The sequence below is a fragment of the Eublepharis macularius genome, chromosome 14 (assembly GCF_028583425.1).
Source record: "Eublepharis macularius isolate TG4126 chromosome 14, MPM_Emac_v1.0, whole genome shotgun sequence".
NCBI classification, from domain to species: Eukaryota; Metazoa; Chordata; class Lepidosauria; order Squamata; family Eublepharidae; genus Eublepharis; species Eublepharis macularius.
In genome coordinates this window covers 25597053-25611964 of record NC_072803.1, presented here as the reverse complement: position 1 = coordinate 25611964, position 14912 = coordinate 25597053, and the positions used below count along the sequence as shown (strand labels likewise).

Below are 14912 nucleotides of genomic sequence, written 5' to 3'. Positions count from 1 at the left end.
GTCATCTTACTTTGCCAATTCATCTACAGTTTGAAGTGGTTCATGTCCGCTCTGAGAGAATGCTTTACCTTTTGATTGGATTTTCTTTTGATCCGTGCAATGTGATCCATATAATAAGAAAAACTGGATCTCCTGCCTTTTTTTTTTGTGATAACCCCCCCCCACCACCACCACCACTTCTTCTGGTGTTCCTCACTCTGGGTATAAACTCTCTGCCAACTGGATGTAACACTTGCTAGGGTTGCCAATTCCATATTGCAAAATTCCTGGAAATTTTTGGGTGAACTCTGGAGTGCAGCAAGGATGTGACGCTATAGAGTCCTCCAAAGTTGTCATTTTCTCCAGGGGAACTGATATCAGATATCCTGGGAGAACTCCAGGCTCCACCTGGAAGTTGGCAAGCCTACACTTTATGCATCTGCCAAAGTGGTATTTTTCTCAGAAAACCATATGCCACAGTCCATTTATTATTCTTCAAGGTGCCACCACGAGAGTTTTTGCTATTTGTTGGCTACCCCCTCTGGAAAATCCTCCTAATTTATTGCAAAGCAAGTTCTTAATCCAAGGGATGCTGGTTTAAAAGAGTTGTGGATTGCACTGTCTGCTCTCAGATAGCGCCCCCCCCCCAAGCATGATGTGATACATTTGACCTTGGCGTCAACAGGCCTGCTGTAAGTGATGTCTTTTCTTATCTCTCTGCTGACAAAGAAGCATCCTTCAGCGCGTCTATTTAAACCCTCTGAGAGCAGAGGAAACAGCAAAACAGCACAGCCACGGCCTCAGAGAGAGAGCCCCAAAACAGGAGATTTTGGAACCAGTTTAGTGGACGACAATGTTGCCAGCAACCTTCAAGCTGTGTGCTGGAATCTCCTACAGACACCTGCACAACATGACAGGTAAGAACAAGCAAAGCTGCAGCTGTAATTTAAAAAAAAAATCACTGGTTGAAATGAAGCAGCAGTGTGTGGCTAGTTGGGCTGCTAGAGCTAATGAGCTGATATGATGGTCTGTATGGATTCAGGGTTAGATCAAGACTCTCTTGGCCGAGCACAGCATAAAAGGCTGACCCAAGAACCTGAAATGCCCAAGAAAACTCTTTGGTCCAGTCTCTCTTTCCTTTTTTGCTGTTTTTTTTTTTTAAAAATTAGAATATACAGGGTATACATATAGAAAATTGTCAGCTTTTCCTGGAAACCTGCAGAACCTTAAGCCATAGCTGAGGAAGACCCTTTAGTTTGGATTTGCTTAGAGATCCAGTATTGTATAGTGGTTAGAGTTTGGGGCTAGGATCTGGGAGATTGGGTTCGACTCCACTCCACCATGGAAGCTTGCTGGGTGACCTTGGGTCAGTCACACCCTCTTAACCTAACCTACTTCGCAGGGTTGTTGTAAGGATAAAAGTGGAAGAGAGGAGAAGGATGTGAGCTGCTTTGGGCTCCCATTGAGGAGAAAGGCAGGGTGTAAATGAAGTAAATAAATAAATATGAGGGTCAGCCCATGAGTATTATATACCGGTATAATAAATAAAATCTCCCTGGCCCCAACTGTTCCAGTTTCTGGGAATTAAACTTGTGAAGATTTTCTTGCCAATGAGTTGAGTGGTACAAAATAAATCCACTTTTTAAAAAATGCTGAATTTTCTGTCCCAAAGAATTCTAATCCAAATTAGCATCACAAAACAAGAAACCACCCAGACATTGCAGTTTAGGAAATATTGCCTAAAGAAATGTGAATTCTTTTGCACATATTTAGGGCTGCCACTGCCAGAACATCTTCCTTCATTCACACAACATAATGGAAAAGGTTCCTGGTTTGGGAACCAGGATTCCCTGTGTAATTCTATTTTAGAATCCGAGTTTGGTGGGAGGAAACCAACTCCACTTCTCCCAGAAGTATTCCCGTAGCAGGAAGCTTTCAATCATGTCTTGGGGAGGAGAGAAGAGGGGGGACGAGAGTAAGCTGCCCCTCACGGGAACAGGTGTGTCATGACGGTACTGGTAACTAATAGCAAACAGCTGTTCTGCAGCAGACTTGGCATTGTAACTCAGGAGGGTTTGCAGTGCTATTATCAGAGACCAAAACACACTTCTAATAAACCTGGCAAGAAGGAAGACAAAACCAAAATCCTTTTATGTCACATCATGGTCTCCATTCTTAGAAAGCACAGCTTGCACTTCCAAAATATAATCCTCACCATCCCATTCCCAGATTATATCAAACTGCCGAAGGTCTGTGTAACAAGTTGGGTTACAGTACACTTTGAGGCTCTTTTCATATCTGCTGATCTCTTCTTTGACCGTCTATTAACAAAAACTGTATTGATTTTTTTAAGACCACAAGGGCTCTTAGGAAAGAGTTAGATTCCACCCTGTCTGTGCACCCAGAGCTTACACAAACAAAAGCAGACAAGCACAGACTCCAAGACTACACAAGTGAAAACAGTCATCTTGCTGACTCCATGGAAGAGATCATCTTGTCCCAGCAATTGACTCCACAAACCAAATTATATAGACTGTGTTCCTGCCACCTTTATAACGGTCAGCAGTACTGTGCTTTTTCACAGTTGCATGACACACAAAGCTCTGCCCCTCCCCATCACAGCATCTCACAACACCAATTTCCTGATCCTTTTAAATGGAGATGCTGGGGATTGAACCCAGGACCCAGATGCTTTCCCACCGAGCCGCAGCTCCTTTCAGGATGAGCACAAGCTTAGCTTGTTCACCTCCCCCTTCTTCTCATGAAATCTGCTGCAAGATACAGAGGTAGGTTTGCAGGTTAAGTGGAGTTAGTTCTCCTCTGCACAAAGTGGGATTCTCAACCTGGATTAAACCCTGGTTGAGAATTCCAGACTATAGGAGGAAACCTAACTCTAGTTAACCTGTGTGCCTGCATTTGGATGTCATGGGATTAATTTCTAACTGGCACTTGGGACAGGGGGAGGCAGAGCAAGGTGTGCACAACTCACAGCAGTCAAGTTGGGATCATGTACATGCTGGCTCAATGTCAGTTAAAAGTGGCATCGGAATGCAAACAAAGTATCTGCCCATCAAAAAACCTGGGTGTCTAAATTGTTGCCTGCTTTATGGACATTTATGTGCCCCCCATTAATAATAACATAACAGTTCATTTGTATACCACAGATTGGTGTCCATGCCCATTTACAGCAATGAACAAAGTCAGTGTTATTATTATTATCCCCATAATGCAGTTGGGGAGCTGGGGCGGAGAGGGGTGGCTTACCCAAGGCCACCTGCTGAGCTCGTGGCAGTAGTGGGATTTGAACCAGAAAAGTGCTGCATCAAAGCTCAATTACTTAACCACTGTGCCAGGCACAAGAAGGGTTGGAGTACCTATTATTTACAATGTATTTGCTACTTGTGGCCCTAAGTCAGAGGTATTGGGATGCTACAGGTTTACTTACATACATTTTATTCCCTCCCCAACAAGGAGTTCAGAGTGGTGCACTTGGTGTCTCCCCCTCCCACATCCTCACAACAACCCCATGAAGCAGTTTAGGCAAAGAGACAAGTGAATGGCCCAGCATAACCCAGGCCTCCCTCTTTTCAGATAAATGGGGATTTGAACTCAGACCTCCTGTGTCCAATCTCTAACTGCTCTGTGCTGCAGGTATCTCGAAGTCCTCTTATTGTTGCTCCCATTAAGGGTTTTTTTAGAGAGAGTGAGTGGAATTCTGCAGTATGTGGACAGCTAGCAGGACTGGCAGGTTGGGGGCAGGGGGTTCCTCTGGTATCTTCTTTAACTGCCCGGAAGAGCGAATTTAGGCTGTGCATCTCCCTCCTCCCCTCACATAATCATGGGAAGGGAAGTATCAGAAAGGCAGTGTGCATAGTGATTCAGCTGTTGGACTATAGGAGACCCTGAGAGACTGGAATGCAAATCCCAATGGCCATAAAGTTTGAGTGCATGACTTGGACCAATCACACCCTCTCAGCCTAACCTATCTCACGGCAGAGCCAAATACAGAAGCAGGAAACGGTATGTGCTGCCTTGAGCTCTTTGGAGCACAGATTAATTAGGGTTACCAGTTTCCAGGTGGGGTCTGGAGATCTCCTGGAATTACAATTGATCTCCAGACAAAAGAGATCAGTTCCTCTGGAGAAAATGGCTGCTTTGGAGAGTGGATTATAACATACTAAGCTCTACCCCCCAAATCTCCAGGAATTTCCCAACCCAGAGTTCGCAACCCTAGATTAGTTCCATATGAGGACCTTTCTAAATTTCTGATGGATTCCTTTTCTAGGACAGGGATTCCACAAGACTCTTCAATTAGTACAATAGTCCCTTCAGAAACTTGGCAATGTCTGCCCCCCCAGGGTAGTGTTGCCCTGGAGAAAGGATTGCCAGGTTCCCTTACCCTCACAGTGGGAGGGGAGGAACCTGGCACTCACCTTCTTCTTTTTCTTCATGTGCACAAAGCATACACATGCTCCTGAGCCAGTATGACAATATCATTTTGGCCCTCTGCAAAGCATGGGAGCATTCCCGGTGCAGCGCAATGACATCACTCTGGGAGTGACGTCATCGTGCCGCCCCAGGAGCTTGCCCTGGCAGCCTGTTACCCCACCTTTCCCCCTGCCGGCCAAGTGAATGGTGGCGGGGCTGGAGGGTGGAAGCAGGGGATCCCCCACCCCCACAGGGGGAATGTCAACCTTCCTGGAGAAAATGGCTCCTTTGAGGAGTGGAGTCTATGGCATTATACTCTGCTGAGAACCCTGCCTCCTCAGGCTCCACCCCAAATTTCCAGGAGTTTCCCAACCTGCAGCTGACAACCCTACCCCAGGGGCAAGATCTTGCTATATGTCTATGGAGAAATAAATTTCCTATAACCAAAGTCCTGCAGTCCCTTCATTTTCCTTTTAAATTCCCTCTTTAAACCACCTCCTGTTTTTTCTTGGCTGCTAACCATTTTTTATTTTTAATAAAATTACCACTGTATTGTCAAAGTATTGTCGAATTACCACTCATAATTTTTAAACATTTTTTAAATGAATTTACTTCTGTTATACCCTGCCTTTCTCCCCAATGAGAACCCAAAATGGCTTACATTATTCTCCTTCCCACCATTTTATCCCCACAACAACCCTGTGAGGTAGGTTAGGCAGAGAGTATGTGACTGGCCCAAGGTCACCCAGCAAGCTTCCTTATGAGCGTGTGAATTTGAACCTGGGTTTCCCAAATGACCAGATCCATTTAAAGGAATGGGGTATGTGGAGTGACAGTGGCAGTGGATGATCAGTGACTTGGCTTTCCACAAAGTTAAAAAACAGAACAGTTCTTAATCTGAACTCGAAAAGAGTCCAGTAGCACCTTTAAGACTAACCAACTTTACTGTAGCATAAGCTTTCGAGAATCACAATTCTCTTCTTCAGGTGCATGTTAGTCTTAAAGGTGCTACTGGACTCTTTTCAATTTTTGCTACTACAGACTAACATGGTTAACTCCTCTGGATCTTAATCTTAACCCCTCCCTCCAACCCTGATATTTAACCAATTAGGCTTCAAAGGAGAAAAATTAAAAGGACAGCCCTGGGAAGCTTCAGTCCATACAAGACAATCTGCTACTGCAATTATACATTAAGGTTTTTTTTCCCAATCATGTTGGAAAACAACAGAGGAAAACCAAGACAAAAGAATGTAGTGTAACTATGGCATTATCTGGTTTGTCATTTGGTATTTTAAGAATAAATGTACTCTGCCAAATCCAGACTACACTGCTGCAGAACACGCTCAAAGATGGAGAGAATTTGGAATAAAAACATAATGCAGGAAAACATTAAGAAGCCATTAGATGGAAGGCAGAGGGGTGACAATAGCCTCGGGAACCTGGCCCATTAGAGTGCATTAGAGTGCATTTCTGTAAAACAAAGCACCGTCTTACCTGCTATCACACAATTGCCTTTTTTCCTGCTGTGCACTGATGGTGTTTGCTTCATAACGATAGTGGAGATTGACATGCTGCTTTGCAGTTCATTGAATAATGCTCCTTTCCCAGAGTGCCCTTGCGTCAGAAACTGCTTCTGATAAAATTACATTTAGCCTTCTGCAGATGGAAGATTGCTGTGTGTACCTTTATCTGGCCAGTTTAACAAACCTCTGCAGTATCGATGCGGGGTGGGAGGGTGGGGGAAGATGGTAAAAATGTGTGTCTTGTCCTATTATTGTTTAATGTACCCTGCTGAAAAATGAAATGTCTGTTCCATAAGACAGAATTTACAAACATCTATAGTGCAGATGTTTTGCATGTAGCAAGTCCCAGATTCAATCTCCAGGTATTAGGGTTTTGAGTAACACCCATCACCATGGTGAGAAAGACTTGCCAGAGATCATAGAGAGCTACTGTGTATTTAGAATATACCACATGCGGTTAGATGAACCCATTGCTCTGTGTCAGTGTAAGGAAGGTTCAGTACAGGCTGCCCTGAATAGCTATTTAAAAAACAACGAATACAATCCACGTCATAGCTTTTATTAGGACTAAACCAATGACACTTAAGATTGCAAGCTTTCAAGTTCCCCAGAATTCTTCATCAGGCCAGATGTTACAAAATGAAAAGGAGGGGGAAGCAGATGTTTCAGGTAATCATGCCAGGATACTGTGGAATTTCTGGCAGGCAAAGGAGATTTTGGTTACAGCAGCCCACCACCATTCAGAGCAAGCAATATTTGCTCTCTGCACAGTCCTAAACTTTGCCCCTGCAACTGAAGGTTTATCCAGATGATCGTTTCATCATTCATGCAATATTTTCTTCTCCGAAGAGCGCTCAATAATCATGCATCAGTCTGCATATTTCTCTAATATCTGTGATAGTTAACTATGTTTTTATCACTTTAATGAAACAGAAGCCACCTTGTCTGTTGGAAAGTGTATTTAAACTAGACTTGTCCGCTTTTACATAATTTACTGGTGGGTTTGTGCTGGAAGTTCATTGTTTCCAATGTACAATATTTTCTTCAGGACAGAACATGGGGGGGAACTTGATTCTGGCAGTTTGCAGAGGAAGCTGGAAGCGCAGAGTACTGATTGGACCCGCTCTGTGCCTCAGATCTGCCTATAACTACAGCACATTTCCTTACTCTAAAAAAGTTGTTGTTTTTAAAATAAGTACTTGTTTAAAAAGTACACCTAGTCTGTAGCAAAAGGTGCCTTATGCTTTTTGTCCATGTCCACCTAGAAGAGCACTGCATTAATCTGCACTCTAAGGGCCAAGCTACACATGACGAATGACACTTGAACAGCAAGTGTATTTCTCCCTGTTCACTTGCCCTCCACTAAATCCACTTGCCGTTCAAGTGTCATTCGTCATGTGTAGCTTGGCCCTAATACAGGAATACATTCTGCCTGGAGCTGGAGAATCTACCTTACCCTAACGGCCATAGCACCAGGGCCTGTCTTTAACAGGCAAAACCCTAGACCGAGCGGCCTCCTCCTCTTCTGGAGGTCTAAAAAAGAAGAATGAAAAATGGCGGTCATGTCCACAGCCCCTTGTTTCATCCCAGTATTTTCCTTTCCACTCCTCAGGCTTGAAGAGGCAGGCTGCGGCAGCGATAACTCAGGAGCTGAATAAATGTACGTTTACCAGGCCAGGCCCCAGTAACTGGATCAACCAAGTTCGCAGAAGGAGCTCTCTGCTAAGTGAGTACAGTCACAGGAGGCAACGGGCCTCGATCCCCTATTTTGCCCTCTTCCTCTTCGGCGAGCTCTCTCTCTCTCTCTCTCTCTCTCTCTCTCTGAGATTTGAGGCAGCCACTGAAAACATTGATGGTCTCTCTCTTTAAAATCCCCACTCTCAATTCAACCTTACAGGTTCTAGACTGGAGGAGAAGATTTTTGGTGAAGCAGAAATGTCCTACATCAAACAGGGAGAGGAAGCCCTTCAGAAATCGCTTAAAATTCTTGGGGACCAGGATGGCTGGAAAACAGAGACATTGGTGGTAGGTTTGCTGCGTTTTTGTTGGTTAATTTCCTTCCCAGCTGCAAGGGCCCCGGGCAGGTTGCAATCCCTTCTTATCCCGTTTTATTCTACCAAGTTCCTGTTGAGCAGAATTAATTGATAGTGATTGCCCACAAAGATCTGAGCAGAATGCAGTACTAATCTGGTCCTTTCCCATTTTCTCTCTCATGTAACAGCATTTTTAACTTGCGTGTCTCAGTTTGTGCAGGCCAGTGATGCTCACCCTTCAAGGTCTTACCTTTTCTTTAGGACAATGGTGACAAAGTCCTGAGCAAAGTGCTCCCGGATGTGGGGAAAGTATTTCGGCTGGAGGTGGTGGTTGATCAACCCATAGATTGTGTCTACAGTGAGTTGGTGGAGAAGATGGAGCAGATGGGGAACTGGAACCCAAATGTCAAAGAAATCAAGGTGAAAAAAAATAAAAGAATTGTGTGGGGGGGTACATTCTGTGCTTTGGAGGGTGAACTGTATGGCCTCATGTCACTGCTGAGCTCTCTCCCCTGCCCTCTCCAAATTCCACCTTCTGGCTCTGCCCCAAGTCTCCAGGAATTTACCAGCATGGAAGTGAGAACACAAGTTGATGTGAAATAACTGTCTTTCTTTTCTTGGCGATCTTGATGTAGATACTTCAGAAAATCGGCAAAGATACTGTGATCACCCATGAAACCGCAGCCGCCACCCCTGGCAATATAGTTGGGCCACGAGACTTTGTGAGCGTCCGCTGCTCTAAGAGGCGGGGCTCGACGTGTGTGCTTGCTGGCATGTCCACTGCCTATTCAGGAATGCCCGAACAGAAGGGGGTTATCAGGTAAACAACTTTACAAAAAACGACTGCCTTAATTTATGGCCAGGGCCTCTAATATTTCACAAATGATAATAGGAACACTTGCAGAATGCACCTATTCTCATCCCAAGCATCTCCGTGCAAGCCCTCTGCCTCCATCGTATATATCCAGTATGACATACAAATACTCTGACCTGACAAGCCTGTGCTTGTCAAATTTCAGAAGCTAAGCAGGGTTAGCCCTGGTTAATATTTGGATGAAAGTCCATCAAAGAAATCCAGATCAGTGCGCAGAGGTAGGCAATGGCAAGCCACCTTTGAACCTCATCTTCCAAACTCTGTGGGGTTGCCATAAGTCAACTGTGACTTGCTGGCCTTTCACGCACACATATTGCATAAAACTGAGCATTTTTTTCTACCTGCCATATTCATTTACTTCATCATAGCTTGCTCTCTCAAAAGTAAAGTATATATATCTTTTCCCCTTCTGGTTAAAGATGCAGTTTTTTTAAAAAAAGTCGTTCTGTTTCAACAACTCACCATGAATAATAAGGTTGTGCACTCCCTCCTGCACATAAATTGCCTATTGCCAGATCGAAAAGCAGAGCAAATACTGCCATATAAACAGTCCATCACAAACGCTTGCAGTCCCCTAAACGAAAGCCCTTAGCAGTTCTTATCACCATTCTTGAGCGAAGGTGACTGACAACCATTTTATTTCTGCAAAACAAAAAATGATGTCTGATGGTAATTGCTGAAAACAGCAGTCTGATCCTCCCCGCCTGTTTTTCAATACATCCCCCCATTTTTATCCCACGCTACTTTCAAGGAGCTCAGGTTGACACATGGGCTCTTCATTTCCCATTTTCTCCTTACCACATTGTAAAGGAGATTAGGCTGCAAGAGTGATGGGCCTAGGATCACCTAGGGCCAAGCTACAAGTGACGAATGACACTTGCCTGGCAAGTGAACAGACTCATGTGTATTCCTCCCAGTTCACTTGCCATTTACTTGTGCTCCACTTGATCAAGTGGAGAGCAAGTGAATGGCAAACAGGGAGGAATACACGTGAGTCTGTTCACTTGCCAGGCAAGTGTCATTCGTCACTTGTAGCTTGGCCTCTAGTAAGGGATTTGAATCCAGCTCTTGCTGGTCTTAGTCCAAGACAGTAACCACTGCCCATTTAATCTACAGCCTACAGTCTGTAGTGTAGTATCGTCTTTGGGGACATTTAAGGTTGGGGGTTTATGCAAATACACAGGGGTCATTTCATAGAAAAAGAGCTGGAGGAACGCATTAGCATAATTCATTAGCATATGCCACACCCCTTGCCATCACTGGAAGTGTGTCATTAGCATAACTGATTTGCATATGCCACACCCCCTGACATCACCTATTCTGGCTGTTTTGGACCCAATCGTGGTCATTCAGGGCTGAAATTGGGCCCAAAATGGCAAAAAGGGGCTGAAAATGGCCTCAAAGGGGCCCAAAATGGTCAGGATTGGGCCACTGTTGAGTGGGAGAGTGATCCACCGCCCGCCAGACGCCCGATCCGGGCTGTTTTGGCCCCAATCCAGGCTGAAATGGGCCAAAATGGCCGAGAGGTGGGTGGGGCCACCTGACATATGACCTCTTTGGGGAACTGCCAGAACCGCGTTCCTGCGCGTTCCCCCTCGAAATGAGCCTTGCAAATACATTTCTAGCGATTAGGCTGGCAGCTATGTTGCAGTGTCCTCAGTCCATTGCTCATGGAGAGCCACTTTCGCAATTACCATCAGCCTAAAGAGCCACATTTACTCCCATCACTGGCAAGAGGTCTGAACCTCAGCAAAGCACACTGCTTACCTGTTCCTCTGTTGGTGGCTGTTTCAAGGTGGGAACCACTTGCTAACCACAAGCCTTACTGGGCAACAGTCTTGTCCTCTTCTCTGAGATGTAGGGCAGATGCCACATTGGGAATGGTGCTCAGAAGTGCCACAGGTTGGCATGTCAAAGAGCCAGCACTGGTGGCTCTGCAGGCCACTGAGTATCACTGTGCTATGTTTAAGATGCTGGCAGTGAGGGGGAAAAACTCTCAGCATATTCCTAAGTGGCCACATCTTACTCATAGCACATTGAATACATGTATTCAAAACAAACAGTAGGAAGCAAAGGGAAGAGAATCAAGCTCACCAGAGTCCTTCATACAGCCTGCCTAGATCCAGCTTATCGAATTCCTAAGTAAAACCTAGCTTGGAACTGCTCCACATTCTCATACCTTAAGAAGGTTTATAAAACATGGTTTTGAAAACGGCTAAGTTGATGTTGCCCTGTTCTTCTACAGAGCTGAGAATGGACCCACATGTATGGTTCTTCGACCACTCACAGGAGATCCCTCACAGACCAAACTAACCTGGCTTCTGAGCATTGACTTAAAGGTACATGCCCATGATGAACTCCATGAAATGGCTGCATAAATGACTTTTTCCTTACAAAGTGGATGGGGTAACTGTTGTCTCCTGGGGTGCCCAAGGGCACAGGCAGAGAGTACTTGACTCTCTGCTTGCCACCATGCCCCCTGCATGTGTCTCCCTTCCTGCCCACCCATCTGCATGTCCCTCCACCACTGCCTGTTCATGCCTCCTCCCTTCCGGGTCATTTGTAGCCACATACATAAACTCTGTGATCTGGGACCTCTATGGAATATTCTTTTAGGACTACAATATTATGAACATTGAAGGATAATTCAGCCTTAAAAATCACACTTTTAAGGGCCCATTTAGTATTCTAGGCCACTTTCATGTGTTTCCAACAACATGGGAGTTACTGATGTGTGTTGCCCTTCTATGCTGGAGGGGCATGCATGGGAATCACGTGGCTGTCTAGACCTTCCCACATATTTGATATCTTGCTAGGAAGAAAGGCACACATTTGGGTGGAAAAGTACTCATTGGTCTGGTAATCTCTATCCCTGCTGCGTGGTGTTGCTCCCCACAGCCCCTGAAGTAGCTCCCACACTGCTAGGAGCACATGGGAAGGTGAGCTTTGGTTGCATGTGCTGTATGCCATTCCACAGTTCTGGCAGGACAAACAGCAGGATGGATGTCTGAAGTTCAGGTACTGGGTAATGCCCAAGAAAATAAGCAACACCAGGCATGTACCTGATCAGGCATCATTGGGTTTAAAATTGCAGTCATAAATCCTTATTCTAGCTCTGATTGTTGTCTTTTTTCCCCCCAACCAGGGATGGCTGCCAAAGACGCTCATCAACCAAGTCCTCTCCCAAACCCAAGTGGATTTTGCTAACCACCTGCGCAATCATCTGAGCCACAGTCCTGCCATATCTTGCTAAAGCACACCCACCTCCATGCATAACGGACTACTGCTGCGCCAGTGTAACGCAAGCAGCCCCCTCCCTGTTTGACCAAGAGGGGATACAGCCTATGGTTTAGATGTGTGTGCTCTTAGATTAACCTATAGAAATGAACCCATCGAAGGATGCCGTTCTGCTAGTAAAGAGTCACTCGAAAAACAGGGCTGGGTCTGCAGCCGATTTTGGTGGCGGGGAGACTTGTACCTTTTCCAAATTTCTCTAGTAGTAGAGGATTGTTACCCAAGGAGACACCTCTGTACCCCTGACAGGGACCAGAGTGCCTGTCTGCTTCCCAGTACGCTTGCTGAAAAAAAGTGGCATCTTTTTCTTCCCAAGCAATAGAACAGTACAACAGGGGGAAATGGGCTACCTATTGGCTTCATTAATCATTTAATGAAAAATAGAGAGATCAGCCCTAGTTGAGATTTTTTTTAAAAAATGCAGCAAATCTCAAACAGTATAAATGATGGTATTCATCCATGATTTAAGACTGGCCTTAACCACCTGTATATTTTTTTCGTAAAAGCTTAGTAAATGCTTTTTTCTTTAATTTATGGCAATTATGTTCCCTTCCTCCAAGGAGCTCAGGGAAAAGAGCGGCCGGCACAGTCACACACCTTCAACCATTTCACAGATGGAAAGAGGGATGAAAGTTCTCAGAACCAGGACTGCTGTGCCAGGCCTGATTTAAATATTGCTTAAAGGCTTTGCAGGATGCCACTACATTGACTTTGCAAAAGCAATAGTTTGAAATAGGCCTCAGCACCTGCCATGGGGGAAATGAGTGACTTCTCAGTGCATGGCACGTTATCATATCCACTACAGTCAATTAATTATCACCTTCCCTGACATGCAACTTAAACGTAACTCCACTGCAGGCAAAAGCACGTTCTTGTTTGCTAGTGTTATTCCACCCCCCCCCCCGAAATTCTCTTTCAAAAGAGGATTTTCTCTTTAATTTCTCTTTGGAGTCTTCTGTTGTAACTTCAGCCCTCGTTGAGATTTTTTTTTAATGTTACTCACCACAGGGTAGTGCTCTAGCAGGAGGTCTGGGACAACATTGTTTGCCTCTGAGCATCTACTGAGTGAAATTTTAAAATGTTGCAGAACCTACTTCCTGCTCCTCCCCTTTCACATTTTTCTTTTGATCAAAATGGAATTGATTCAAAACAAAATCTAATTCCAAAATAAGAGGGAAAGAACTGGAAATGTTCAGGGATAAATTGGGTAAAGAGGAATTAAGAGAATTCTCTTTAACACATTTTGCATTTTCATCGTGTCTTCTTTAACCTGGGCTTCTGCCTGCATGGATAGAAGCCTAGATTAAACAGGACACAGTGCATGCCCTGAAGAGTCCTACAGGAAAGTTCTTTCACCTTAGCCAGCATCCCATTTAAATCACGTGGTGGTAAACTGTCTGAGGTGACAGAAAGATGGACGCCCCAGCTAACAAAAAATGTAAAAAAAACTTCCCAATGGGGAAAATCTAACCTGAGTTACCTAGATCCTAGTCCAACTCTCTAACCACTATACAACACTGACCCTCAGGTCCAGTGCCACAAATTCCCTCCTTCAAACCCTCTCTTTTCTGGGAGGTCTTTTACACCACCTCTTTTTCCCCTTCCCCCTATTGAAACTAAGCCTAAGCAAGTGTACCTGAAACACATATTCTTCCCGTTTGTTTGTCTCTTTCTCCACCTCCCTCCCCTCCCTTTGTTGTCTCCCTTGTGCCAAATTTTAGACTGTAAGCTCTGCAGAGCAGGAGCATATCATCTTGTACTCATCTTGTGTCATACATCAATGGAACTTTATAAATAATTGCAATGGTCGCTAGGGACACTTAAGGCCGTAGACTTATGGCTAAATTACAGAGTCTGGATTTTAAACTTTCAAGAATTGAGTCACTTCTGCAGTTTAAAGAAAGGTCTAGCCCATATGTGCTGGTTCAAGCATCACGTGAAAATATGGATTCGTTAAACTAATTGTGGTGCGATTGTTCACACACAGGGCTATGCCACTGTGCTGGATCTGAAGTTGGTTTTTTAACTACACTGAACTCTGGCTTTGTGTGCTATGAAAGGGTGGGTGGCTGGTCTGGTTCCATTCTTGTGGCCGGGCAGGCCAGGATACCTGCCAGCTCTCCGCTGTGAAGGTGTTGAAGCAGACCAAGCAGGATATGAATGGTCATCTGCAAGTTGAATTTCACTTTCACAAACTATAATCATAGTTAACACAAACCCATTTTTAATGTAGGGACTGAGATGCTCTTAACACTGCCTTCATCTTGAGCGCAGGTAAAACTGTCCCTTAACCATCTTATTACCAAGTTGTAAGTCTTAAGATGGAAAAATGTGAGGATAGCTTTTAAAGCCATCAGCTTCCTCTGCAGGCTTAAATAGCTGGAACTGATATTGGATGTTGGTGGGTTTTTGAATTGTCCAAAAGGCACTCATTTTAACTTGTCGAGCTGAGGGCTTTAAAAGCACGCATCTTCTCTGAAGCCTAAAGCAGGGGGATGCCCAATATTATTCTTCTCTTAAGCATAACTAAATCACTGCACCTAGGTTCTACTGAAACTGGGTTGAGGGATCAGGTTATAATATTAGGTACACCACTAGCCAGTTCTTCCTTGCTGGAGTTACCTTATTAATATAACCAACCTCCATTAACTAACCTGAAACCAGTTCTTTTCTTCCACTCTCTCGAAGAATCTGTGATCCCTAGTCATGATCTGCAAGACTGCAGTTTTGCTTTAAGCCTGAACGGGAAGCTGGCACATTAGCTAGCCTCTCACACTATAG

The 14912-nt window shown here is 44.6% G+C and overlaps 1 protein-coding gene across 1 annotated transcript; it reads left to right on the top strand.

Moving 5' to 3' along the window:
- Positions 1-832: 832 nt before the first annotated feature.
- On the top strand, positions 833-12090 carry STAR (steroidogenic acute regulatory protein). Its single transcript, XM_054998420.1, has 7 exons — positions 833-896; positions 7543-7656; positions 7828-7955; positions 8225-8383; positions 8599-8783; positions 11083-11176; positions 11983-12090. Exons 1-7 carry the CDS (start codon positions 833-835, stop codon positions 12088-12090), a joined length of 852 nt encoding a protein of 283 aa, XP_054854395.1.
- The last annotated feature ends 2822 nt before the right edge of the window (positions 12091-14912 follow it).

Bases quoted from the DNA above. Each gene is read 5' to 3' on its own strand.
- STAR (XM_054998420.1), top strand. From the start codon at position 833: ATGTTGCCAGCAACCTTCAAGCTGTGTGCTGGAATCTCCTACAGACAC. The intron at 8,384-8,598 runs GTGAAAAAAAAT...ATCTTGATGTAG, and splicing joins CAAATGTCAAAGAAATCAAG to ATACTTCAGAAAATCGGCAA. The intron at 11,177-11,982 runs GTACATGCCCAT...CCCCCCAACCAG, and splicing joins TTCTGAGCATTGACTTAAAG to GGATGGCTGCCAAAGACGCT.